The sequence below is a fragment of the Syngnathoides biaculeatus genome, chromosome 9, assembly GCF_019802595.1.
Source record: "Syngnathoides biaculeatus isolate LvHL_M chromosome 9, ASM1980259v1, whole genome shotgun sequence".
In the NCBI taxonomy this organism is placed as follows: Eukaryota; Metazoa; Chordata; class Actinopteri; order Syngnathiformes; family Syngnathidae; genus Syngnathoides; species Syngnathoides biaculeatus.
The window spans coordinates 27,612,996-27,639,262 of NC_084648.1; the positions used below are offsets into that span (position 1 = coordinate 27,612,996).

The 26,267-nt window shown below is 41.8% G+C and overlaps 1 protein-coding gene across 3 annotated transcripts; it reads left to right on the top strand.

The window, feature by feature from the left end:
* The first annotated feature begins 1,449 nt into the window (after positions 1-1,449).
* On the top strand, positions 1,450-25,883 carry LOC133506067 (choline transporter-like protein 1). 3 transcript variants are annotated; one of them, XM_061829800.1, is made up of 16 exons: positions 1,450-1,503; positions 2,333-2,419; positions 9,320-9,462; positions 12,546-12,682; positions 14,551-14,644; positions 14,719-14,888; positions 17,264-17,353; positions 17,465-17,607; positions 20,470-20,656; positions 22,748-22,916; positions 23,316-23,472; positions 23,549-23,632; positions 24,209-24,346; positions 24,636-24,872; positions 25,489-25,563; positions 25,648-25,883. In XM_061829800.1, exons 1-16 carry the CDS (start codon positions 1,465-1,467, stop codon positions 25,651-25,653), a joined length of 1,956 nt encoding a protein of 651 aa, XP_061685784.1. In that variant the 5' UTR covers positions 1,450-1,464; the 3' UTR covers positions 25,654-25,883. The 3 variants fall into 3 exon arrangements, with proteins under 3 accessions (XP_061685784.1, XP_061685787.1, XP_061685786.1); XM_061829803.1 differs by lacking the exon at positions 1,450-1,503 and adding an exon at positions 1,778-2,080; XM_061829802.1 differs by lacking the exon at positions 1,450-1,503 and adding an exon at positions 1,778-2,051.
* Positions 25,884-26,267: the final 384 nt, after the last annotated feature.

Here is a 26,267-nt window from a genome sequence, read left to right on the forward strand (position 1 = left end):
TTTCCTCCACTGGTCACAGAATCCACAGTTCCGTCGGCCCTGGCCGTGGTGCGACGCTGCAAACGGACCTGGGAAGCAGCTCGGAGGATACTGCTGCGCATGAGCAGCGCCTACAAGGCTGCAGCAGACCGCAAGAGGAGGGCCGCACCAGAGCTCAGAGTGGGACAGCGAGTGTGGCTCTCCACCAAAGATCTCCCGCTGCGGACGGAATCCCGCAAACTTGCTCCCAGGTTCGTTGGCCCGTTCCCTGTTTCCAAGGTTATTAACCCGGTCGCCGTCTCGTTGAAACTGCCCAGGTCGATGAGGGTGCACCCTACGTTCCACGTCAGCAGACTTCGCCCGAATCGCACGTCGTCGCTGGCTCCTCCGCTCAAGTCCCCCCCGCCCCCCCGCATGGTCGACCGTGGGTTGGTGTACACCGTGCGCCGGTTGCTGTCTTCCCGCCGCAGAGGGAGGGGGGTCCAGTACCTGCCTCTCATGCCTCGTTCCCGCACTACTGTACTCCTGACGTCTACCTCCCGTGTACCGACCAACGCCTGTCTCCCGACCTACCCCGTAAGCCTGCCGTTACTGATCTTGCTGCTTGTTTGGACTGACTCCCTGGTAGCCGACATTGGAACGAATAAAGGCTTATTCCGCACTGCTTACCTCTCATCTGAGTCGTGCATTTGGGTCCACTCCCGAGTCTCGTCCTTGACAGTACACCCCATACAATCAGTAAGACTCAGATTTGTTAGATGGCCAAGACAAAAGAGCTGTCCCAAAACACCATTATTTAAGACACCACCTTATTTAAGACACCAGAGACAAAATTGTAAAACTCCACAGGGCTGGAAAGGGCTATGGAGAAATTGGGAGAACTTGCAATATAGCAGTGTGTTCAAATCCTTATTTTCGTCACTGTATGTACAAATGGATTCTTATCAAAATCAGAATCAGAATCATTTTGCCATAGTATTGAACTTTGCATAGTACCAGACTATGTGATAAATGTTGCCCATTGAAGCCATGAAGGGGTATCCCTCCCACATGTGGTCCCTTCTGAAGGCTGGAAACTCATTTTCTGCTCCACAGTGGAATGTATGGTTAACTGTTAACATCCTGAATATACATAGTATTGACAAATATATGTGTGGAATGTGTGCATACTGGAATGTAGAAGCTATGTAAACTGGAATGAAATTTTTGTAAATCTCTGTGAATTAAAAAAAAGTACTTTCTATTTGGCAGCAAAGGTGGTACAGCTGTACAGCGTTGGCCTCATAGTTCTGACATATGTTCTTCCCGTGCGTGCATGGGTATTTCCGGGCTCTTCGGTTTCCACCCACATCCCAAAAACACCCTCAATTGGAGACTCTAAATTGCCCCTAGGTGTGATTGTGAGTGCCAATGGTTATTTGTTTTATATTTGTACCCTGCGATTGGCTGGCAACCAGTCCAGGGAGTAGCCTGCCTCCTGAACCGATGACACCTGGCATAAGCTCCGGCACTCCCGCAACCCTCGTAAGGATAAGCGGATCGGAAAATGAACAAAAAACGAAAACATTAAAAACATTGCAATTTAGCCGTCTTCTTCTTCAAACAGTAGGAAATCCCTTATTTTATAGATATTAAATACTATATTAAATACTATATATTAAAGTGCCTCACAAATAAATTACTTAATGATGTGATAGAGAGGCAATATGTACTTTTAAGATTAGATAGATTGGCTATAATAAAACGTATAGTACGTGTGCGTCTCGTTTCGCTCGTGTTGCTGCACTGTAATATCCGACAGATCCTGAAGGCAACATAAGAAATCTTATTGTCTTCCTCGTTGACTGTTTGGAAGTTGGCGAAAAATGGCGTCAAGTGTTTGATACAATAACTTGAGAACTAAGCGATACCTTTCTTTCTTTCTTTCTTTTTTTCTTTTTTAAAGAAGGAAACAATCTGTGAAAACACAAGAAAACATTAGACCAAAAAACACCGCCCGACGTTGTCGTCTTTTTCGCCTCGCTCCAGCTGTCTTTTCCTTGATTACAATGGGGTGTTGTAGCAGCACGGAGGTACAGTCCCAATGGAAAGCGATTGAGAGGTCGGGTGAATCCTGACACACGTCTGCTCTCTTCTTGTTGTTGTTGTGTGCGTGTGCGAGTGAGTGACACTTTTGTTCTGTTTTGTGTGTGTGTGTGTAGCAATTCACGTCACTTTTCGGACAAAGACGGCCTCTTTCGCCAACACAACACACAAAACAGGGACGCGCAAATCAAACTGGGCTTGTGATCGCGCAGTTCTCCCAAACTAAAATCGTCAAGCACAAAGTTTCTGTCCGTTCATGTTTTGGCAGAGTAAACGTGACTGGAGTCCGTTGAAGGAGCGCAGTTGTACGGACATCCCATGGCTCATCATCTTTACGCTCTTCTGCTTTGGAATGGTATGTGTACCATTGAGTGCCCGCTCGGTAGATGTAGATGTAGATGATTTGCTGCAACGTTGCAGGGTTTTAAATGTTGTCTTCTCAGCAAACGCTGCTTGACATTACCATTAAAACTAAAGACAAGCGGAAACCTGCCTGTCTGCTGAGTGCTTCAGACTCGAGGCAGAGTTAATAACTTGACACAATGCCTTGTGGATGTACGCACAAATTAAAGTCTTAGTCATGCAGTATGCTGGAAAAATTTGTAGTGCAACAGAAAAGGTATTACTAATGCATACCTGTTTCATATGCTCCCGCTGTTGATGTTTGTATTGAGTTATTTTTTTTTTATATTGGAAATGCAGTTGGACAGAATGATGTTTGAGCATACAGATAGAAATGACACCACAGAAAAGAAAATAATCCAACCAAGGTTAACAATAGTATATGACAATATTATTACGTAAGATTCAGGGCTGTCAGTCCCAAAGGGTTAGGGTAAACAAATGTTAAGAGAGTCACAGCCTTAGAGCTGTGTCTAAAATGTCTTCAAAGAATTTTCATGTATTTATTTTGATGTGGAAAAAATACATTGTTAACCAAACCAAGCCAACTCCAACCTTTGAAAGCTTGCTTCCAATTTTTTTTTTCAATTCACAACGATATCTCTGTCTGTTTTTCTTGATGTAAAACTGAATTATTGCTTACACAATATCCTTTGCAGTACATGCTGACAAATGAACGATGCTTCCAAATAATTTTATGGTGAAAGTTATTTTTGCTCCCTGTATTTAAAATACAGAACAAGCTTTTTGTGCATTTTATATTCTGTGTTTTCATCCTTGATGAGTGTGCTAAGGTGGAATTTTAACATTACATACCATCTCATCCTGCACTATTTGATTGATTGAATTAAAAATAATTCAAAGGTATAACTATTGCTCTGTCAGGTTTCGAGTACTTTGCAATGTCATTGTGAATTTGTTAAACTGACATATGTATTCCTATTGATGGCTAGCACAACATTGTCGATTAGAATTTATGGATTGCACGGGTGCAAAGGATGAGAGCTTCATGGGTTCCAACTTTAACTTGCTCTGGGTTTGATTTGAAAAGTAGATCTTAAGGCAATAAAGTCTGGGCACCCCTATTATAAAGGGTAAACATAAGCAGCGTGTCTCACCCGTTTTCACTCTACGTTGCCCAGCACGCTTTGCTATCTCAACATTAGTGTTGGGCGGTGCATAAGGACATTGTCATGGTCAACGAAGCTGACGGACTGCATAAGTACCCCTCACTAGTTGAATCACATTGGAAAATTGCACAAACAGAATAGTTGCATGTTATACTTTCAATTCAGGTTGGATTTTTAATTTTTTGTGTGTAACGCAGAGCGTCTGCACACAGAGACCGCATCAGTAGTGCGTAGTTGGAGGGAGCAGTGCCTGTGAGCCCTGTGAGGATAAGCAGTCTAGAAAATGGATGTATGTATGTTTTTTTCCCTTTTTTTTGTTAAAGGGGAAATCCAGTGGTTTGCATTAACAATGTATCAAATTAGTCATGTAATATGTACTCTATCTTGACAATGTGATGCTAAAGGGCTCTGTCATGAAATACACGATTTTTAGTATATTATTGAAAAAACGGCAGCCGATAGGACCCATGCGTTTTTTTCGCCACAAAACATGATTTTGAAGTCTACAGCTTTTTGTAACTCCCGCTATGAAAATCCTCCGAGGGATTTGTTTTCGAGAAGAAGCAGGAAGTGACGTACATGGCAGGAACGCCCTCAAGTAGACTCGTTTGTTTCTATTAGTTTTACCTCGGGGAAGGTAGCTCATTGTTCCTTCGTGTTAGCCAAAATGCCGGCTCATTGCATTGCTGGACATTGCTTGAACACTCGGGAGAATGGAATTACCCTTCATAAGTTTGAAAGAGACCCTGTTCGTTGTGAAAAATGGATTGCACGGGTGCAAAGGATGAGAGCTTCGTGGGTTCCAAATGACAGGTAGGTGTGTATACAGCTACTTAAAAAAAAAAAAAAAAAAGTATTTTGGGGCGTACCACGTAATCCGTGTCATAATGTAACAAAAGATCCGCGTACGTATGACAGGGGTGCTCAATGTGTTGATGTGCGCGTCGGATGGCTTCCGCATTGGCTCGCTCAGGAAGGCTGCCATGGCGCCGTGTCCGCCAGTCACAGCTTCGGCTGGGGTAGCTCATCTTCAGCACCGAGGTGGCTTATCACGGTGCCGAGCCGGGCCGCTTCATGGCGTTGTCATCGCACGGTGCTGAGTGCGCCATTGCCGACTGGGTTGTTCATAGCCGGCGCCGTCGTCCGCGATGAACAAAACCTGCCTATGGCAGCAGCGATAAACAATTGTTTATGGCGCACTCACCTATGAGCGACGACAACAAGCCGGGCCGGAATGGCTCATCTCCGCTGCTGAAGTGGATCGGACCGGAGGCAATTTGGCCATGGTCGCATATCATCTGAACATGGCTCAAAACAATAGGGTAATATTGACCCGGTAACTTCACTCGGTTGTGTGATGTTCTCTTCTTCGAAAAGAGTTTCCGTGTCAGAAGGGCGTGTTCACCTTCCATAGTAGGCGCCACAGCGTGTTTTCAATGGCGGATGTCTGGGGTGACGTCATGGACGGAGGATGCAGCCAATATGGCGACCACTTGGATGCCGTTGAATGACACTTCCGCAACTTTGCGCATGGATGACGCGCTCTCCGCTCATATTTTTTCATACAGAAATTGAAGTGAATGTTATATTTATTTTTCATTACAATATCTATTTTAGAATGTTTCTAGGGATGACACTTGATCTTTAAATCCTCTCTCATTTAATAGTGTTTTGAGAAGATTTTTACGAATTTTCAGGGCCGCTGCCAATTTTGTGAGTCAGATGACCTACGTGCAGGGTTCGCACGCGACCCTAAAAGTCCCTAAAAACCCCTAAATTTTTGAAGGTGCATTTCGGGGCTCCTAAAAGTCCTTAAAATCCGTGAAAAATGGTCAAGCCCCTAAAAAGGCCTTAAATTAAAAAAAATCAAAGGGAGGACCTCTACCGCCAAAATTCTCCCCCCCAAAAAATTTATCTTTTATTCCAAAAAAAATAGCGATCCATCTGGCGACCAAAACAGCGAGATTTTGTCAACGGAAGTCACTCTGTGTTCACAACTAGTCGCCATCTTGTCGTCGATATTCCATTGTTTGTTTCCGTGAGTAGGCATTTCACTTCGTCTTTGTTACGACGTAGCGTAGTTCTTTGATTGATCAAACTTGTATCATGGGGAAGTGCATTTTTCAAGATGCTTGGGTCGAAAGTAAGGAGTTTGGGAGCTGGGTTCATCCAGATCCAAAAGATTGGCACATGTTTTACTGCCATCTGTGCAACCAGAGTTACCAGCTTGAAAAGATGGGCGTCAAAGCGCTGGAGTCGCACCGGAAAAAACAGGAGACACGCTGATTTGGCGAAGACTCTCTCATCTTCCGTTGGTATGAATCTGTTTCTAAAATATCAAAATAGTGAAGCATCAACTTCAGGCAGTGGTACTAGCAGTGCATGCGCACTAGGGATCGCAAAAAACTGCTTACGTTCATAATCGGTTTTAACCGAACAGCTGTAGCAAAAAAACGGTACCATAGTGGTGTTTACATAATTCACCCGCGGGACCTCGAGTTGGGGTGCGGGGTTCCGCACGGACAGTTTTTGTTGTTGCTCTTCCGGAGTGACGAGTTCACAGAGTTCCCCCTGTTAGGCGAGTAGTGTTTTGATGTCTGCCAATAAAACAAGTTTACTCCCATACTTTGGAGCGTTTCCTCGATGCCATGTTTGATGTTTCTTTGATTTAACTGAATGTAATTTTCAGTCCAACTTTTCTCTAACAGCGAAACTTGAAAAAAGTGGAAATGATGTTGAAAAAAATAGCACAATGTGGAGTACCGGAACCAGAAAAAATGATTGGAAATTTCAACCGATTTCGAAAGTCCGATTACAGTTTCTGTTTAAAAAACAAAATCGAAAACCGCTTATAACCGGTTATTTGTAACCGGTTGCGATCCCTAATTGCGTACCTCCAGTTGTCCAGCCAGAGGTCAGGCTTTATGAACGTAGTTCAATACACGAAGACGGACTGGTTAAAGGCAGAGATCGTGTGGACTTTAAAAGTGATCTGCAGCCATTATAGTTACAAATCTTGTGAAAATAATTCGAAAGTGTTTGGAGTCATGTTCCCAGACAGTGACATTGCTAAAAACTACCACTGTGGGCAAAGGCAGACTTCGTACCTGGCTACATTTGGCATCGCTCCCCACTTTTCATCTCTACTGCCTCAAAGCCAAAAAAGCCAGAATAGAGACTGACATATCAACGCTTGTTGAGAAGGCTGACAGGCTGTGTGAGGAGGCAGAAGAAAAGAGGAATCTAAGGTTTATCACCGAGGCCAATGCACTCAGAGGCAGAGCAAAGGACAAGAGAGCCACTTTGGCACCTCTGCAGCAACAAATAGAGGAGGCACTGGGTAGGCTCAAGGAGCTAGAGTAGGGGTGCTGAGACAGACATCAGTAGAAGACATTTGTGTATATAGTTGCAATTGTAGTTAGAATCTGTTTTTCTGTATACTGTTATGTGAAGACGTTGACAATGGTCATATCAATGAAAACTACCACAAGGGGCGACAGGTGATCACTGTCACAGGTACTGAGGTACTGGAACATTTGATGAACCAAGAACGGTTGATGGCACCATTGAGTGAGTCTTTTTTCTTTACTCTTGATTTCCCACGATGGCCCTAAATTTTTCGTGTCGGCCCTAAATCTTTTCCGTGTCAGCCCTAAATTTTTCGTGGCAGCCCCTAAGAATGCCCCTAAAAAGCCCTTAAATATTTTTGGTCAGACTGAGTATGAACCCTGTACGTGGGCGTATGTGTCGTGTTACGTGCCATTCCAAATGCTCGATTACATCGGACACCATTATGCCCAGTGCTGATTTCTCAGATTTTATCCTCAACTGATGAAGAAATAGCAGTATCAGTTGATCGGGAAGTCGGAGGAATTCTTCCATACAGAGCAGCGGAGCCGTGAGCTCGCTCGGCCTGGGAGCTCCCTCTGGTGAGCGGGGGAACCGTGAGCTCACTTCCTGCCGAACCAGGAGCTCACTTGGCTGTGGAGTCAGCTCATGGCTCCGCCGCTCGGCGGCATTATTTACAGCCACAGGTTCAAATCTGTATGGAAGTATTCCTCCGTCTTCCCGATCAACCGGTACTGCTATTTCTTCATCAAAATTGGATAAATCCGAGAAATCAGCGCTGGGCATGAATGGTGGACCATGTAATCAAGCCTTTGTTGCAGCATGGTACACGTCACATCCGCGCACGGAGATCATATAACTTGCGAAAATGACAGTGCCCCTGAAAATTCGTAATTGTTGATAAAAATCTTGTCAAAACACAATTAAATGAGAGAGGATTTAACATCACATTGTCAAAATAGACTACATATTACATGACCTATTTGATACATTGTTTATGCAAACCACTGGCTTTCCCCTTTAAGCTGATGTGCAGAAAAAGGTTTTACGGGACAGATACAGGGAAAAATGGACAAGGGGAACAGGGGTTTGAAACCACAGCAAAAGAATAGTTAGTCAAAATATTTGACAACAAGCAACGTTACAAAAGTCAAATCGTGTTCATATTTATGATACGATATGGAAAAACATTAGTTGCTATTATATAGACATGAAGGGGAAATCATTGTAACGAAGGACAAATGGAAGTAAAAGGAAAAAATCAAAACATCTGTCCTAACGTCTTTATTGTGGTCCCATCTTCTCAAGTGGTGTTTGGCCTACATACACGTAAAAACAGCCCACTTACCCAGAATTAGCTTCACCACACAAGAGTTTGTTACAATATCCAACGGCAATAAAAACATGTAAATGCATTAATTATTACTGCTTCGTTATTGAAATAAATACAGTATTACCTCTACTTACATACGTCTATAGTGACGAAAAATTCAGGTTACCAAAGGCCTCCTCGGAAAAATATTGTCTCTTGTTACGAAGGAAATTCAGGATACAAAATGAAAATATAGGTGCTGGTTTCCACAAATTCCTCGAACGTAAACATCCTGTATCTTGGTTTGTGCGGCATGATAGAGCTGCTCTCCCATTGGCTATCACTGTAACATCTTCCTGGCATCCCATTGGCTAGGAGGGACGTCACTCTTTACCAGTGATGCACTTCCTGTATCTTGGTTTTTGTGGCGTGATACAACTGCTCTCCCACTGGCTATCACCGTAGGATCTTCCTGGCATCCCATTGGCTTGGCGTAACATCACTCTTTACCCATGATGCTTTTTGATTCCCTTGGAAACTCGACTGTCACCAAATCACGCTAGTGCTGTCACAAGCTAACACACATTGAAAACAACTTTCTTGTTTGTGCTTTTTTCAAGTTTATTCATCTTTCTTTACTGTGGGCCCCAAGAAACTTTAGTGGAATTAAGTTAAGAATTAAGTTCTGTGCATCCGTACGTTCATACGTATGTTTTCTCTCAACTGTCAAACGTTGGCTCCTCCTCTTTACCTCACGTTGCTCGTCATTCACCCTTCTCTTCGTATAGTCTCCTAACGGCAAAGGTAAATGAACATAACTTTTTATCGTTATTCGTTACATCATGTACTTTGAATGCTTATTTTTGGTGGTGTGTTTGGTGTGTGTTTGGCGAGCGGCTTCACAGCTAGCGACCAAAACCCATAGTCGTGTGTCTTGGTAGCCATGTTAGTAAATCAACTTCACCACATACGCATATTAGTAATTACCAGAGTTGCCATGCAGGTACAAAGAGGACGGAGGGAGTCTATCTGTTAACCTTCCATTGTTATCCGTGTTCCACAGGTTTGTATATGTGGCTACACCATCGCCACAGGAGCTGCCTCACGACTTATATCAGGATACGACAGCTATGGTAACATCTGCGGTCACAATAACACGAAGATCCAGGGCGTTGAGCTCAGCGGCCGGAATATGCTTGAAAACAAGTGGGTTGATTTACACTACATGCAACATCCTTCTTAGTGCTTTTTTTTTTTTAAAGCCCAATCAACTCTGCAGTCTTATTGCTCTTTATTTACCATAATCCATGCTGGGATGCTGGTCAACTTCCAAGTGGTTAAGATTTAGATTTTTATTCATTTTTTTAACCCATAGGAAACAATGTAAACTAATTTTAATTTGGGTCAGCACTGTATTTGCTGTTAGCATGTCTCAGTGGGTTTAAATCTCAGCTCAAAATTTTCAGTGGAGTTTGCATTATCTCAAGGTACTCAGGCCTCGGTACCTTGAGGAGGATAAAACCAATAGAAATGGATGGGCGGAAATAATGATGACTTAATCTGTTCCAGAGTTCAAACTGTGGCCATCAAGCCAATTTAAAGTCTACAGACTATTGTTTATTTATCAACTGTCAAGTTCATATTGGGAGTTTAAAGCAGTCAACTGCTGTGTCATATAACTTAAAATGAAATGGTGTACTTACCCAGGGTTCTACAGAATTTCTCAGGGTGGGTCTGAACTAAACTACAGGGCACACCAGTATCCCCAGCCGTTTGAATTGTGCTGTTTTTAATGTTCTGACTTTGCCATTTTTTTAACCAACTACGAACTTGATTTGCAGTATAGCCTGTTAAAGCATTAATTAACAACTACAATGCTATTGTTTTCTGTGATCGTCCAGCCATCCAGTTTCTGAACAGCTTATCATCACTAAGGTCACAGCTGTGTTAGCGTCTATCTCAGTTGACCTCGAGTGAGCGGTGGGGTACACCATGAACTGGTCAGCTGCCAATTACAGGGCACACATAGAGAATTGAAAACAATCACAGTCACACCTATAGAGAATTTAGAATATTCGATTAACCTCCCATGGATGTTTTTGGAATGTGGGAGGAAACTGGAATACTTGGAGAAAACACCCGCAGGCATGAGGAGAAGACGCAAACTCCAGACAAGGGGGGCTGGCCGGATTTACCCCAGTCCTCAGTACTGTGAGGCAGATGTGCCAATATTGTAATAATCGACCTTTCCGACCTGTCAATCACTCGAACAAAAATAATCAAATAACCGCATTGTCTGAACCCCAGTCTTGACACGCCCCTTTTGCAGTATTGTCCTACATGGAATGCTGGTTGTCAGTCGCGTGCGCTTGGAAAAGTGAATGTTACAAAGAAAATGGTCCTCAGATGGGCTTGGGGAACATGCAATTCTGATGAAAGATATCCTGCTAGGTTAACAGGGGCCCGGTTGATTCATTTTCCAAAGCCTAAAACACAGTTGATGAAGTGTCGACCATGGATTAAGGCTTACAACTAAATGTGAACAATAGTAACAAACACAAGGCTGTATGTTTGAAGGTAAGTGAGGGAGAAGTATCTTCTCTGAGTTTGATTTAACTATTATCAGTGCTTTATACAATGCAGAGAATACTTTCACTTTGTTAATTTATCACTGACCTGGTGAAGGAAGTGTGTCATTTTTTATGCCGAAGAGTCAGGTTAGGAATACGTATATGCGCGATGTCATGCAAGAGAAATGGCTATTTGCCCATTTGTATCACATCAGACTTTTGACTTTTTCACACTGGGTTCGATTACAAGCCCAGTCAAATGAATTCACCCACTCACTTATAGACTACAATGATATTACGCGTGATCTTTCCAAGTAAAAAGTACTCACCCTGCTTTACATGCGCAGTACGATTTTATCCTGTTGGATTTCAATTTGAAGTTTGTGAGGCGTCAAACTTTTTTGCATCGCTTCATCAACCTTTCGCTCTAACTCTGACATTGCGTCCTGCTCCATCCAAAATCTTAATTCCATGTACATATCCTCATGTGAAATAGTTGAGACCTCTCTGTAGAACTCTCTTGGACAAGTCTGAAGCATTTGGCAAAAAACATACCCCATTATTATCTGGAATGCGCAATATCGAATTGACTTTAAAAATGTTCTTTCAATCGCCATTTTGTAAGCTTGTGGGACATGGCTAAGGGGCGGAGCTTAAGATCACCATCGGAAAGGTCCATTTCTGGGAAAATGTGTTATCGTGCCACGCTGGATGGGTGGCTTAGTAGGCCCATCAGATTTGGAGTGAAATAGCCACAGATGATAAATAAAAAAGATTGGCAACTTCATGAAGAATATGAAGGCCAAATTCATCTGAAAGTCCAAAAATGCTCTCACACTGAACACTTTACCCACCATCACTTTTCAGTAAGTTTAGCTGTCTTGTGAAATGGTGCTTCAAATAAAGACTGTTACTTTGGTAAACCAGGGGTTGTGAGTTCGTATCCCACTGGGGCCTCCACTCCCTGAGAAGGGTTGCGTCATTAAGGGCATCCGGCGTAAAAATTGTGCCAAACATATATATGCGTTCATCTGAGATGATACGCTGTGGCGACCCCGAAAGGGACAAGCCGAAAGAAACACACACACTTTAGTTAATCATTTACTAGTCAGTATTTTTTTTAACTTGTTAAAACTAAGGTGGTGAATGGAATATTGTTGAGTGCACCTGTCTTTTAAAACTTTAAAACAATACTTTGTATGCTGATATATTGAAACTGCAACATTGCTCTTGGGAGATAAAAGAGTTGTAACACAGCCCTGAGGACATCATGCTTGCTTGTGGGGTCTTGCTCGCATTCCTCACTTATCAGTTTTTTTATACTTTCTCTGAAAGTAGTTCAATGTTGTGGTGTTACTCTTTATTTCTATAGATGCTAGTTTCCAGCAGAATTCAGGCTTGCAGGCCCAGTGTTGCTCAAGCAATGGGACATGCTTGATTGATGCTCGATTTTCCCTCAAGGCTTTTCTTGTACAAAGAGACAATTGTGCAGCACGGCGGCAAATGCCACAGTTTTTTATTTTCTACCCTCACTAAAAGTCCAGACTTGCATTCTAATGACCAAATAGACTCTTGTTTTAATCCAAGGCAACTATGGATTTTTTTCTATGAAAAAAAAATCAATAAATAAATAAAAATTAAAAAACAACAACAAAAAAGAAAACCCCCTCAAAATAGTTGAGATGGCAGCTCGGTAACATTTCTGATTGTCTTTTCCAGGTATGTCTTCTTTCTGGACCCATGCAACATTGACATCTTAAACAGGAAGATGAAGAGCATCGCTTTGTGTGTTTCCAAATGTCCTGCTGCTGAACTGAAGACCTATTATGATTTAAAGCAGTTTGCACAATCTAATGGTGAGAAATGTAGCACTGTTTGTGTCATTCCAGTTCTTTGTGAGAAGAGAGGCAGGCAAAAAGGACAACAATCCTACGCTAGCTACAATGATTACAATTACTTAACACCTTACTCCTAATCACTACCATTATTATTGATATTTAGTTCATTTATCCCCTCCTCCACCCGTCACCTTATCGGAGTGGAGGGGTTTGTATGTCCCAATGATCCTAGGAGCGAAGTTGTCTGGGGCTTCATGCCCCTGGTAGGGTCACCCATAGCCAAAAGGTCCTAGGTGAGGGACCAGATAAAGTGTGATTCCAAAACCCCTATGAAGAGTACAAAAATTGGATCTTGGTTTCCCTTGCCTGGGCGCAGGTCACCGGGGCCCCCCTCTGGAGCCAGGCCTGAAGGTGGGGCTCAAAGGCGAGCGCCTGGTGGCCAGGCCTGCACCCATGGGGCTCAGCCAGGCACTGCCCGAAAGGGTAACATGTGTCTCCCTTCCCATGGGCTCACCACCTGTGAGAGGGGCCATAGGGGTTGGGTTGGATGTGAGCTGGGCGGTGACCAAAGGCGGGGACCTTAGCGATCCGATCCCCGGCTACAGAAACTAACTCTAGGGACATGTAATGTCACCTCTTTGGCAGGGAAGGAGCCCGAGTTGTTGCGTGAAGTAGGGAAGTTATGACTAGATATAGTCGGATTCGCCTCTACGCACCGCTTGGGCTCTGGCACCACTCTTCTTGAGAAGTGTTGGACTCTGTTCCACTCTGGAGTTGCCCACGGCGAGAGATGCCGAGCAAGTGTGGGTATACTTATTTTCCCTGGCTCGGGACCTGTACGTTGGGGTTTACCCCTGTGCATGAGAGGGTGCCTGCAAACAGCAATTCAGAGTACCCACCCTTTTTGGAGTCCTTTGAAGGAGTGCTGGAGAGTGGCCCCTCTGGTTACTCCATTATTCTGCTGGGGGACTTCATACAGTGAGACCTGGAAGGGGTCATGATTGGAAAAGTGCCCCCCCCCCCCCCCCAACCATCAGAACACGAGTGGTGTTCTGTTACTGGGCTTCTGTGCTCCTGTCCACCTGGCACCAGGCCGGCTCTTCTATCTCTGGGGTTGAGGTCACCAAGGTAGTTAAAAAGCTCCTTGGTGGCAGGGCCCCGGGGTGGATGAGATTTGCCTGGAGTTCTGAAAGGCTCTTGATGTTGTGGGGCTGTCCTGGTTGACACGCCTCTGCAACATCGCGTGGAAAGTGTGGACAGTTCCTCTGGATTGGCGGTGGTGGTCCCCTTTTTCAAGACGGGTGACTGGAGGGTGTCATCCAACTACAGGGGGATCACACTCCTCAGCCTCCACGATAAAGTGGATTCAGGGCTACTGGAGAGGAAGGTCTGTCGGGAAGTCAAATTCAAGAGGAGCAATGTGGTTTTCGTCTTAGCCGTGGAACAGTGGCGGGATCCTCCAGAGTGCGTGGGAGTTCGCCCAACCAGTCTCCATGTGTTTTGTGGACTTTGAGAAGGCGTTCGGCCGTGTCCTTAGGGGTGTATTGTGGGGGGTCCTTGGTGAGTATGAGGTACCGTACACCCTGATACGAGCTGTTCAGTCCCTGTACGACCGCTGTCGCTGTTTGGTCCGCATTGCCGGCAATATGTCGGACTCGTTTCCGGTGAGAGTTTGAATCTCCCAAGGCTGCCCTTTGTCAACGATTTTGTTCATAATTTTTATGGACAGAATCGCTAGACTTTTTCTCTCTCTCTGTCTCTCTCTCACTCTCACTCTCTCTCTCTCTCTCTCCCTTGCTCTCTCTCCCTCCAAGAGAGTAGTTCCTTCAGTATTGTGGAATATTTAGTAATTATTTCAATAATGTAAATCTTTTTGTTATTAAAAGGATCTGCACTCTGCACCTATGATATCAGCGCAGCAAGATACCCAGGCCACTCGAATCGATTCACCAAATGTCCCAAGCTCCCTGTTCCAGCAAGGTAATCAAACTTTTGTTTTCCTCTCGATGAGCTGCTTATAATCCATTTTTAATTGGATGGTCTCTTCTGTTCAGTAAATCAGTGCCACTCTTCCGCCGTTGCATACCAGTGGACATCAGTTGCTATGCGGAATTGGCCCTCTCCTTCTTCACATTCATTAGTGACAACAACGTTTTCCGTAGGGTCGTTGCGGGAGTGATGGCCAGCAAGGACATAATTATGGGACTTTGTGTTCTGTCCTTAGGTGAAGCACAAACGCAAACATTCATGCTCTCATCTTGCTTACAGTGCACATATTATTGCAGAGATATCCATCCATCCATTTCTGAGCTGCTTACCCTCACGAGGGTCGCGGGAGTGCTGGAGCCTATGCCAGCTGTCATTAGGTAGGAGGCAAGGTACACCCTGAATGAGTTGCCAGCCAATCGCAGGGCATATAGAGACAGACAATTACAGCAATCACAATAACACCTCGATGCAATTAAGAATCTCCAATTAATGGATCTTTTTGGGATGTGGGGGGAAACCGGAATGACCAGAGAAAACCCACGCAGGCATGTGGAGAACATGCAAACTCCACACAGGCGGGGTCAGGATTTGAACACTGGTCCTCAGAACTGTGAGGCCAATAGTCTAACCATTTGCTTCACTGTGGCGCCACTGGATTCTCCTAAAAAGCTGTCATGATCATAAAATTTAGAATAACATTTCTAGCTGTCATACAAGAGAATTTAAGTACTACAATAACACTAACGTAAAAAATTAATAACCATAGAAAATGCAATTATGTTGTGGAGAGGGACAGGAATGTGCTGTTCTGCTAGTCATTGTGCATTGTGCTTTTTGCTACATTCTATTTAAACACAAATCTGTTAAAATTAATCTGCTTCTAATTAATTTCGTGAGCAGCCATTATTTTATTCATCACACATTCTCTTTGGGATCGATAGTACCCTTATGCTATAATATCACAGCAAAAGCCCTTTCAAAGTTCACCGAGCTGATGTTTGTCATGTATGACACCCATCTTGGTGGAAAGACCAGATTTTTTTTTTTTTAATTTGTGGTCATGATAAAAGTTTAATCCAGGCTTATGATGTAATATCTAGTTTTTAAACATAGGACTGTAATTAATAAACATCACAGGAGGAAGGAATACTTTGCAATAATCAATATTCACTGACAATGGACAGCTCTTACAATATATTAAATTTTTACATTCCTCCCTTCCTTCATGTGATTCAAGTTATTTCCAAAAAAAGGAAAAAAATCCACTTGCTCCGCGTGCTTCTTACTGATAAAATTTTCAATACCTGGCCAAACGGGCATGAGGCCACAGATGGGTTTCATATCTTTTGTTTTTCTTCCTCAAATGGACCCATTCTTTTTTTTGCAATTTTTTTCTGACGATGCTGGAATACTTTAATCCAGAGTACGATCAAACAAGATCCCTGCTGTTGTGATTTTTTTTTTTTTTTTTATTTTTTTTGTCAGTGTTTTACAATAGGCTTCATTTGCCTATTTAATGCTACTTGAAATTTAGACTTACGCGTATGTGCTGGTTTGTTTGCAAGACTTTTCTGAGTACTGAAATATTGACCTGATGTGTTTGTGCTTGTTTTCTAGATATTTTATTTGGTGCACATTCTTTTAAAAAGTATTTTAGTTGTTAGTGTGTGCTTATAAAGCACTTTGTGTGTGTTTTGGGGAACACATTTCTTCTTTTTCATGCATTGTTGACACACAAAATATTAATTTATGGTAAAGGCATTTGTTTTTTTTTAAATGGAAAAAAAACCATTGTATTTACAAAACCACAAAAGTTGTGAAATGACAAAGGAAGTAATATGAGTTTGACAGGTTGGTGATGTTGCGGCAACTGATTTGCGCATTGCTCTAAAAGTTCCTTGGTCATGTGTTCAAACCCTCTCTTTGTGGAGTTTGCATTTTCTCTCTCTGCCTGTGTGGGTTTTCTCCAGGTACTCTGGTTTTCTCCCACAGTCAACCCCCCACCCCAAGACTGTTAGGTTAATTGAAAACACAACATTGCCTGTAGGCATGGCTATGAGTATGATGTCAGTTTTTTGTACATTGCGAATGGCTGGGGACGAGTTCACCCAACGTCAGCTGGGATAGGCTCAAGCCCTCTCGCGCCTCTAGTGAAAAAAAGCAGTACAAGAAAATCGATGGATGAGTCGGCTATGGAGATCGAAACATTGCATTCTGGACCTTTGCCCTGAGTCATCCTTTGCAACCCCATCCCACCGAATTTTAGTTGAAGATTCCTGATTTAAAAAGCAATTAAGGCAACAGACAAATTTCATTCAGTACACTCATGTGTTGCTACAAGCAGCGCTGTCTATTCCTTAAGCGAATAACAAGTGATTCGCGGCTAGTTGACGTCATACTCTGAACGTCATTGTGGAGAGGTAAATTTGACTAGTTTTACAACCCGTAATTATGCATGATACATTAACGCAGTTGACTTTGGAGGTATTGTTTTCAAGAACGTTGTGGTTGCACTAGAGTTACAATAATCCATCCGGGCTTGTTCCGTTCAGGGTGTTTAGTGTGTTTTCGATGATCTCAGTTGTGCATAAACTTTTTTGTTTCATGCAGTTCTTTCCCTGATCATGATGGTCGTTATCCGTTACATCTCTAAAGTGTTGGTGTGGATTCTCACTGTCCTGGTCGTCATTGGCACCCTAGGTAACTCTTAATAAAAGATGTGTGTTTCCATTGTTAATTAAAAAATGTGTTGTAGGTCACTTACATACTGTATAGTTTAACTACACTGTGGCCGTGTAACTTTTTTTGCAGGGGGGACTGGTGTCCTCTGGTGGCTCTATGTGGACCACAGGAACGCCCTCAAAAACAACACCACCTCTGTCTTTGGGAAAGAAGTGGCGGCTGATAATGTGAAGGCGCTCCTCGTGTATGCCATTGGTGCCACTGTTTTCACAGTACGGTTTTTTTTTTTTTTTTTTAAACATGAGAAGCGAAAGAACTCAAGTGAAGCTGCTCCACCAATGTGTGAATGCTTTGTTTATAGGTTTATAATGTACAGTATTTCAGATATTTTCTTCATTCTTTTCATATTTTAACACAAACTAAAAAAAAGTTTCTTTCGGCTTGTCCCTTTCGGGGTCGCCACAGCGTGTCATCTCAGATGAACGCACATATATTTTTGGCACAATTTTTACGCCGGATTCCCTTCCTGACGCAACCCTTCTCAGGGAGTGGATGCCCCAGTGGGACACGAACCCACAACCCCTGGTTTACCAAACCAGAGCTCTAACCACTGAGCTTGAGACAGTTATGGTTTAAAAATTTTGGACACTTGTTTTCATACATCAGAGCTATATCATCAAAATTGCATATTCAGAAATGTCAAAGCAATTTTCCCCTCTGCTCGATACACACAATCAACCTGTTTTTGTGCCAATTCTGCCCCTTCCCGACCAAGAACGTCAAACACCCAAATATCTTAATTCTTATAAGGTTATCCTGTCAGATTGTCCTTTAATCTGACGTGTATTAATAGTGGATTCTTCCCAATTTTAGGGTCTGAAACACGTTGGGACCAAGGATATTAAATGATGACCAAGTGAAAGCAAAAATTACCTGATGCCATTTTATGGTGCCGTTAAAAAAAATTATTGGCCTCTTTCTCAAATTCTCATATTTTTACACAGTTTCCACACTTTAATGTTAAATGTCAAACAAATGTGATTACCAGACAAATATAACCCAAGTTCTCTTGGGTTGTATTTTTCTGATATTTACATTTGTTTGATGATGATAAACATTAATGTGAAGAAAGTAAGCAAAAATATAGGAATAACGGCACTGTCTGCAGAAAAGTAGGTTCCCGACCCACATGGCAAGAAGTATTTTTCAAAGCAAATCGTTTTGTGAGAACCGCCATTTTACAAGACTCCCTCCCAGTTCCAGGTTACGGGAAACATTAGTGCATATCCAGAAGGATTTCTTCTTCGGTTTTGGGAGATCGCACAAGACTTTGAGATCAGTGGTACAGCAATTTTTTTTACGTGTGCTTTGTTGAGATTCTTGGAACAAAAAATACATGGCGACTATAACTGTTAAATGCCTGATTTTTCTTGTTGTATGCTTTGGGTCCATAGCAGATAAAAAAAAAAAATATTTTAAAGAGTGTACGAGGGCTTATGGATGGATCAGATTGCAAGACGTCTTTCGCAATTGCAAAATGTCAGACTACTGCCATCAAATCATGCCGTTTCTTGGACACGAGACACATGACGACATTTACTCCAATAGCACCGTATCCTGTCTTTTATGTTCACTCTGCTTCGTCTTGTCAAATCAAATATGGTCGGAGAGGTGGAAGCAGAAAACCTCTCCAGTCAAAGTGTCCGGATACACTTGTTACCATGGTGGCGACAACATAAAATTAAAAAAATTGTCTTGGGAACAAAACGATGAAAAAGGTTCAGCACTGGTACTCAGAAGAGAACATTAATTTAAGGATTGCGTCAGATATGTTTACGTAGTTTTAGTGCGTTCGAGCTTGCAAGCAGACAAGAAAATGTTATGTTGCCTACCAAGCTAGTGCTAGCACATGGTTGTATGTAGACATGCCTGCGTTCCGTCATCCTCATGACTCATGCTCTAAAGGTTTTATAAACCATGAATACATCTTGACAACGGCACGCCCGGGAGGCGATGTGCCTGTTACAATACGCATTCCTTTTGGTCGATGTCAAAGTGGGCTGTTGGAGAGTTGTCATGTAAAAAAAACCAAACTTGCTAGACCTTTCATTTTGGTGCCACAGGACTATTATAGGGCCAAATTGTTGTCCATCCCAGACAAAGTATGTTGGGCCCGTTCAGGTAAATAGATAATCGAGCTAAAATCGGGGCTAAAATCCTGTAGTCTGATCTAGACAGTAGGTAATTAATGGAATTGTGCCCATTCATAAAACCTTTATTAGCGGTACAGATGTTTTAGGTAACATTTTACCATTCTTAACTCTCATACAAGAGACAAAAGTACTGGGACTCAAAATCTCTTCTCAAATTGAGGCTGCTCTTTCTTTGGAGTACAATGATTGGAACTGTGACTCACAGTGAATAATAAAAAAATTAATTAACTAACAAACTCCTCCTTCTTTCCCACTCACACACAAAAATAATTAGAATTTCTTGTATTAATAATTTACATTGTACATATACAATAAAATATGATCCCAAAACAATTTAGCATAATTTCAAATTAATTTTTATTTCCCTAATACATGAAGAAGATAAAGAATGATTTGATTAAAAAAAAAAAGAGTACCTGATGCCCACATGTACATTCAAGTCTGACAAGGACTCTTTTTAACATCCACCAAATACTGTGCTATTTTCTTATTCCTATTTCTGTAGATTGGGTTTAGGTGGTAGCTTTGGGCATCCGAGGAATTTCAAAAAGAGCACAAAAAAATAGGAAATGGTGAGTTTTTTTATTAAATAGGTGGCGACAGGATCCACCAAAAATACGTGACTACCTACAGGTGAAATTTGTGATTGGTGAATATGCTGGGGATTCATGTAAAAAGCCACAGAAGGAAAAGAACAAGCCCATCCAACCAACATCCTTTGATGCTTGCTGAATTGTGGTGTGTCGAACTAGGCAACAATTATATTCTGTGTCCTTGCTCCGGTTGTCATTTGAAATGTGTTAGTCAGGAAACCATTTTCAGAAACATTTTTATATATCTGTGTGAGAAAATTATTTTTTTTAGGTCCAAAGTTAGACTGTTAATTTCTAAGGCTTGTGGAACCCACTGTCTGTCCTGCAGGTGGTTCTCCTGCTGATCATGTTCTTCCTGAGGAAGCGGGTGGCTCTCACAATTTCCCTGTTCCACGTGGCTGGAAAAGTGTTCATCCACATTCCCTTGCTGGTCCTGCAGCCTTTCTGGACCTTCCTCTGCCTCATCCTCTTCTGGGTCTACTGGCTGGCTGTGTTTCTCCTCCTTGGACTTTCAGGTTGAATGCGGCTACCTTTTTGTTACACTCCTTTCAGCAGTTAAAAGCATAAAAGAGCATTTGCTGTGCAGTACATTTGTTTTGTATTCTAAATAAGTTGATTGTGAGGCCGTTTCTTAGAAGTTTGTCTTGTGACATTTTGTCCTGGTCTCATGGCGCAACATAACTCCCACATCCGAAATCTTTTGTCAGGCTTGTGGTGTAGGAGGATACAGTCAAAGAGTCGTTTCTCTTCTCATTTTCCACATTGCTTTTCTGCAGTGAACTCATTTGTATTCCCAGCAAAATTTAGCCACTGAGCCGTGCAAGTTTACACCAAAGACCACAGTTTAGGTACTAAAAGTATTGGAATACTTTATTTCATCAAGTGAAAACATTAAAGGAAACATTAGAAAGCCAATGGCTCCTAAATGAATATAATCATAATAATTAAGTTGGACGGTGAGATTTTGAAAATGTATTACACATTGTCTTCACGAGTGTTAACACACGCAAATAAAAGAAAACCTACGATGAAAAGAAAAACTATTATGGAATGTTGGGGCTGGACTACAAGACAAATGTTATATTTCCCAATTGCCACAAAATCCTGCTGTATCTCAGGGAGACAGTGGCAACACCACACGACATGTATGCCGATATCATATATTTTGTCTTTTACAGTCACTGGGCTTTATCTTGTAAAAAAAAAAAAAAAAAAAAAAAAAAAAAAAAAACGTCGGAGAGGTAGAACCAGAAAACATGTCACTAACCATACATACACTAGTTACCATCGCGATGACAACAATGTGCTGCGCCAATGTACTGTATTGTGCGGGGGGAAATGAACAAAACGAGGAAAAATGTGTCATTGTCATCATTAGTGCTCGGAAGAGGACCTTCATCCATGTGATTGCTTGAGGGTGTATTCATGTACTTTTAATATGATACGGCTCGCAAGCTGGCAACAAAATGTTATGTATGGGTGGCAAACTAGTGCTAGCGGTAGCGGTTGTATGTAAACATGCCGACGAGAGGCAGGGTACAGCCTGAACTGGTCACCAACCAATCGCAGCGTACATATAATCAACCAACCATTCAGTCACATTTACACCTATGGAAAATTTAGGGTTTCCGGTTAACCTACCATGCATGTTTTTGGAATGTGGGAGGAAATCGGAGTACCTGGACAAAACATACAAACTCCACAAGGGAAGGCCTGATACCAAAGGCCTCAGAACTGCGAGGCGGATGTGCTCACCACTCGCCCTCCTACATTAAATCAGTCAATACTGTACTGTGATTGAAGATTTTTCTTTTTCCAATCTAATATTAAAATCTTATTCATAAAATTTAGGCCTGACCTCAAGAAAGTTGTTTATATGTTGATTGTATCCAGTGCATTATTGGTTAAACTGTAGATTGATTGATTTAGTTCTTGTGTTCATTGAATAAAAAAGAAAATCACAACCCTCCCCCCCAAAAAAAAATCGTATGCTAAACCCCAGTATCACTTAAATCTATTACAATTTGATTATTAATTATTTAATTTCAGTTATTCCAAATTATTTTCACTTGGTAGTTGTTCAGCCCTCTTAACAATCGTTTTTTTCTTTAACAACAAAATTCCTTAGGATGGTGAATTCTGTTTTTAATTAGCTTTAAAGTCTACCTGTCACAATTGTAAAAACTGTAAAATTTTTTCACTAGTGAAATCTGTTGTGAGTTTAACTTTTTAAAGTACTTAAATTATTACATTAAATATAATAGATAATAGATAATTCAGATTTATACAATATTCAGCGTTATTAAGATGCAGCTCTACGTGGGTTTATTCATCTTATATTATTGGGATTTTACATGCTCACGTTCAATTAGTTTTGATTAGTAAGAACGCATGTGACTTTACTCTTATTGACCACAAAATTAAGTACACCTGTACAATGTAATGAAATTAGATTTCATTGGACTTACTTCCAGTCAGCTTTAGAATAGATTTTAAAGTTCTGCTACTGGTCCTACAGAGAGGTTTTTCATATCTATAATTTACAATCTTATTTAATCAATGATGTAGATGAATAAAATACAATCCAAGGTGTGCATCTTCTGCAGGAAGTCCGGTGAAGAACAACTCCACTAATGTGGTGGAATACCCGATGAACGGACCCGCTCAGTACTTGGTCTGGTGTCATGCGATGGGTTTGATCTGGATCAGCGAGTTCATCCTTGCCTTTCAGCAGATGACGATTGCTGGTGCTGTGGTCACGTACTACTTCACACGGTAAAATGAACTCATATTCTGATGGGGTTGATTAACATAATGGTATATAATGTAAATACTTGGTAAATATTAACTGGACTGGATTAAGTTCACGTTTTACCAGCCAGTACAAAATGATTGTTTTGCATTCCTTTCATGGCCTGAAAACACCCAGTGTAGTACAATGGAATAGTTAATAAAAATTTAAAAATTATCAAAATTAAACTTGCTAGTGTTTAGGATGAGTGATCATGCTCAAGTGATCGCTTTTTAGTTCATTTTTTCACCTCTGTTACATTTGGAGTAGTCCTTGATAATTGGAGAAGGGCTTGGCAAAAAAAAAAAAAAAAAAGTGTACTGTGTATGTATACGCCAACTTTTGACAATCCCACCAAAATGTTCATACTTGCTCTTTTGTAGGAATAAATCCAACATGCCGTCCACTCCCATCCTGTCCGCTACAGTGCGTACCCTCCGCTACCATCTTGGCACTCTGGCCAAAGGTTCCTTCATTATCACGCTGGTCAAGATCCCTCGTCTCATCCTGACGTACATCCACAGTCAACTCAAAGGAAAAGTGAGCAGACATGGCAAATGGGAAACAAAGTTATGAAGTTACTTTGTTGATGCTGACTTTTTGCTATCTTTCCCAGGAGAATGCGTGCGCTCGCTGCATGCTAAAATCATGTGTGTGCTGCTTATGGTGTTTGGAGAAGTGTTTGGCTTATTTGAATCAAGTAAGTGAAATCCTGTTAGAACCATGACTCGTTGATATGGCCTTAAAAAAAAATCTCATTTTTTTTCCTCAGTAAAGTATGAATTCCAGTTTTATGTTATTTATTTATTTATTTTACATTTAAAGCAAATGACGATCTAAAGGTTTTCATTTCTGTCTTTGACAAATACTTGGCTGGTCCATCTGAGTTTTGTGATAGCAACACCGTACGTCCTCAAGAGTTGTACAGGTGAGGCGAGGTGGCCTCGGGAAAACATCTGTGACGTGCCACACATACTTGGGGTTAAACGTTTTGGCTTCATTGACTGATTTGTTTCTGGTGGACTCAAAAATGTGGAAAAATTGCACACATGTTTTGTTTCTCTTTGCAGAAAATAAACTCTAATGGTGGTAGTAGTGAGTTTTTGGAAGAATACTCCCAGATTAACGGCATTAGACATGATATATAGCTAAATTGACAATATTGACTCTACTGAGTGATTGCAGCCACCCTCGAAATCATGTTACTACCTCGTAGTCCTGCATTTCGGTCCTATACCTTGTCCCATGTTTGTGACCCCTTCGTGTTGTTGTTTAGAATGCTTACACGGCGACAGCCATCAACAGCACCAGCTTCTGCACATCAGCCCGTGACGCCTTTGTAATCCTGGTGGAGAATGCAGTGCGGGTAGCTACCATCAACACTGTGGGCGACTTTGTTCTCTTTTTGGGAAAGGTACTGAAGTCTTTATCCAGTATCACAAAAGCGAGTACACCCCTCAGATACATGTGTTGGGTTTGTTTCGATGTGCGCTGCAATTGGCTGGCGACCATTTCAGGCTTTATCCTGCCTCTTGCCCAAAAATAGCTGGAGTAGGCTCCAGCATGCCCACAAACCTAGTGAGGATGAGCGATGTAGAAAATGAATAGAAAAATATGAGGGTTTTGCTAACTTTTTACGTATTGGATTCTCTTCATGCCTCGCGCACAGCCTGACGAATCTTCTCTGGCTGTGTGCGTGACAGGTCCTCATCGTGGCCTGCACGGCGTTCGCTGGCGTGCTGGCGTTGAACTACCAGCGCGAGTACACGGTGTGGGTCCTTCCTCTCCTCATCGTCTGCATCTTTGCCTATATGGTAGCCCACTGTTTCCTCTCAGTGTTCGAGAATGTGGTAGACGTCCTCTTCCTCTGCTTTGCCGTCGACAGCAAGTTCAACGACGGCAGCTCCGGTCGGGAGTACTTCATGGACAAGACTTTAATGGTACCAGAACTCACATAGTGTTCCCCCACTTGTTGCAGTTTACCTACATTGCAAATGTACTGACTTGGCTGTTGTGGGAAATCTGTGGTTTACAATGATAGTTTTTTTTTTACTTGTATATTTACTTACCATAATGTCCTTGTATATGAGAGAGGAGAGCCACAGTCGTTGGTGCAATTTCCAGCCATTCTGAGCAGGAGGGGGGTTTCACCCTGGACTGGTTGGCAGCCAATCCCAGGGCACATACACTATATTGTATACCAACAAGCATTTGCAACCACATTCACATCTATGGATAATTGAGTCTTCAGTGACACTAATATACATGATTTTGGAATACGCAAGCAGACGACCTGAACATTACATTTGCAAAGATGGGGAACACGTAATTTCCAAACAGGAAAGTGAACCTCAGAACTGTGAGAAACACATGCTAACTGCTAAATTGGCATGCTGCCCTTTTATTTTCAAGTCATTTTCCCCAATCAATCCATGCTTCATGCACACTACTTTGTGTTGAAGTAAATACCACAACCTGTTCTTCTTGGTGAGTCCCTGTTTGAAATGATTTATGATCTGGTACGCTGTCACCAAAAGCTTGTGTTTGTCTTCCTAGGAATATGTCGAGAACAGTAAGAAAAGTGGCCGCTACAAGCCAGAAGATGGAAGTGGACGTGAGATGAAGCCCATGGTGAGTTCAAAGGTGTTGGGCATTTACAGTGTTAGCTCTTACAGGAGTGAACTAATGAATGACTCAACTTGTTTTTATTTGCAGACGTGAGAGGGCACGCTGAATAGATGCAAAGGGAGCTAACCAAGAAATTTAATGTTTTACAGGAGATACTTTATTTTGATTATATCACACTAAAGTTGTGAGGCTGCATTTGAGTAAGTCTATTATCTACAATTCTGAAACGCCAAATAAAGCTTTTATTGCAGTGAAACCTAAGCAACAACCGATTTAACATGGTTTAACATGTTTGGAAAATAAAAACAGTTGTACATTTTTAAGCTTTGTAATAACTGTGTGACTCTTTATTACTTGTTTTTGTATTTCAAATAAAGAAAGCTATGATGTGATTACTATTTTCAACCTTCTTACTAAATTGTACGCCACACTTCCTTAACAGGAGGGGGCAGTAATTGCACGGGATAGAAATGAGCAAGACAAGCTACAGTATATACATACACTTTAGTCACGTTAAGGTTTAACATGAATTGGATGGTAAGGATATACAGTACAGGTCCACATCAATAAATTTTAATATTGGGAAAAACTTCATTCAGTTCAGCAGTTTAAATTTGGAGTAGTTTAGATTGAACTATATCAAGAAATTTGAATCTGAACAATCCCGATTATGATAAAACAATAGGTAGAAATTGCCCTCATTAAAA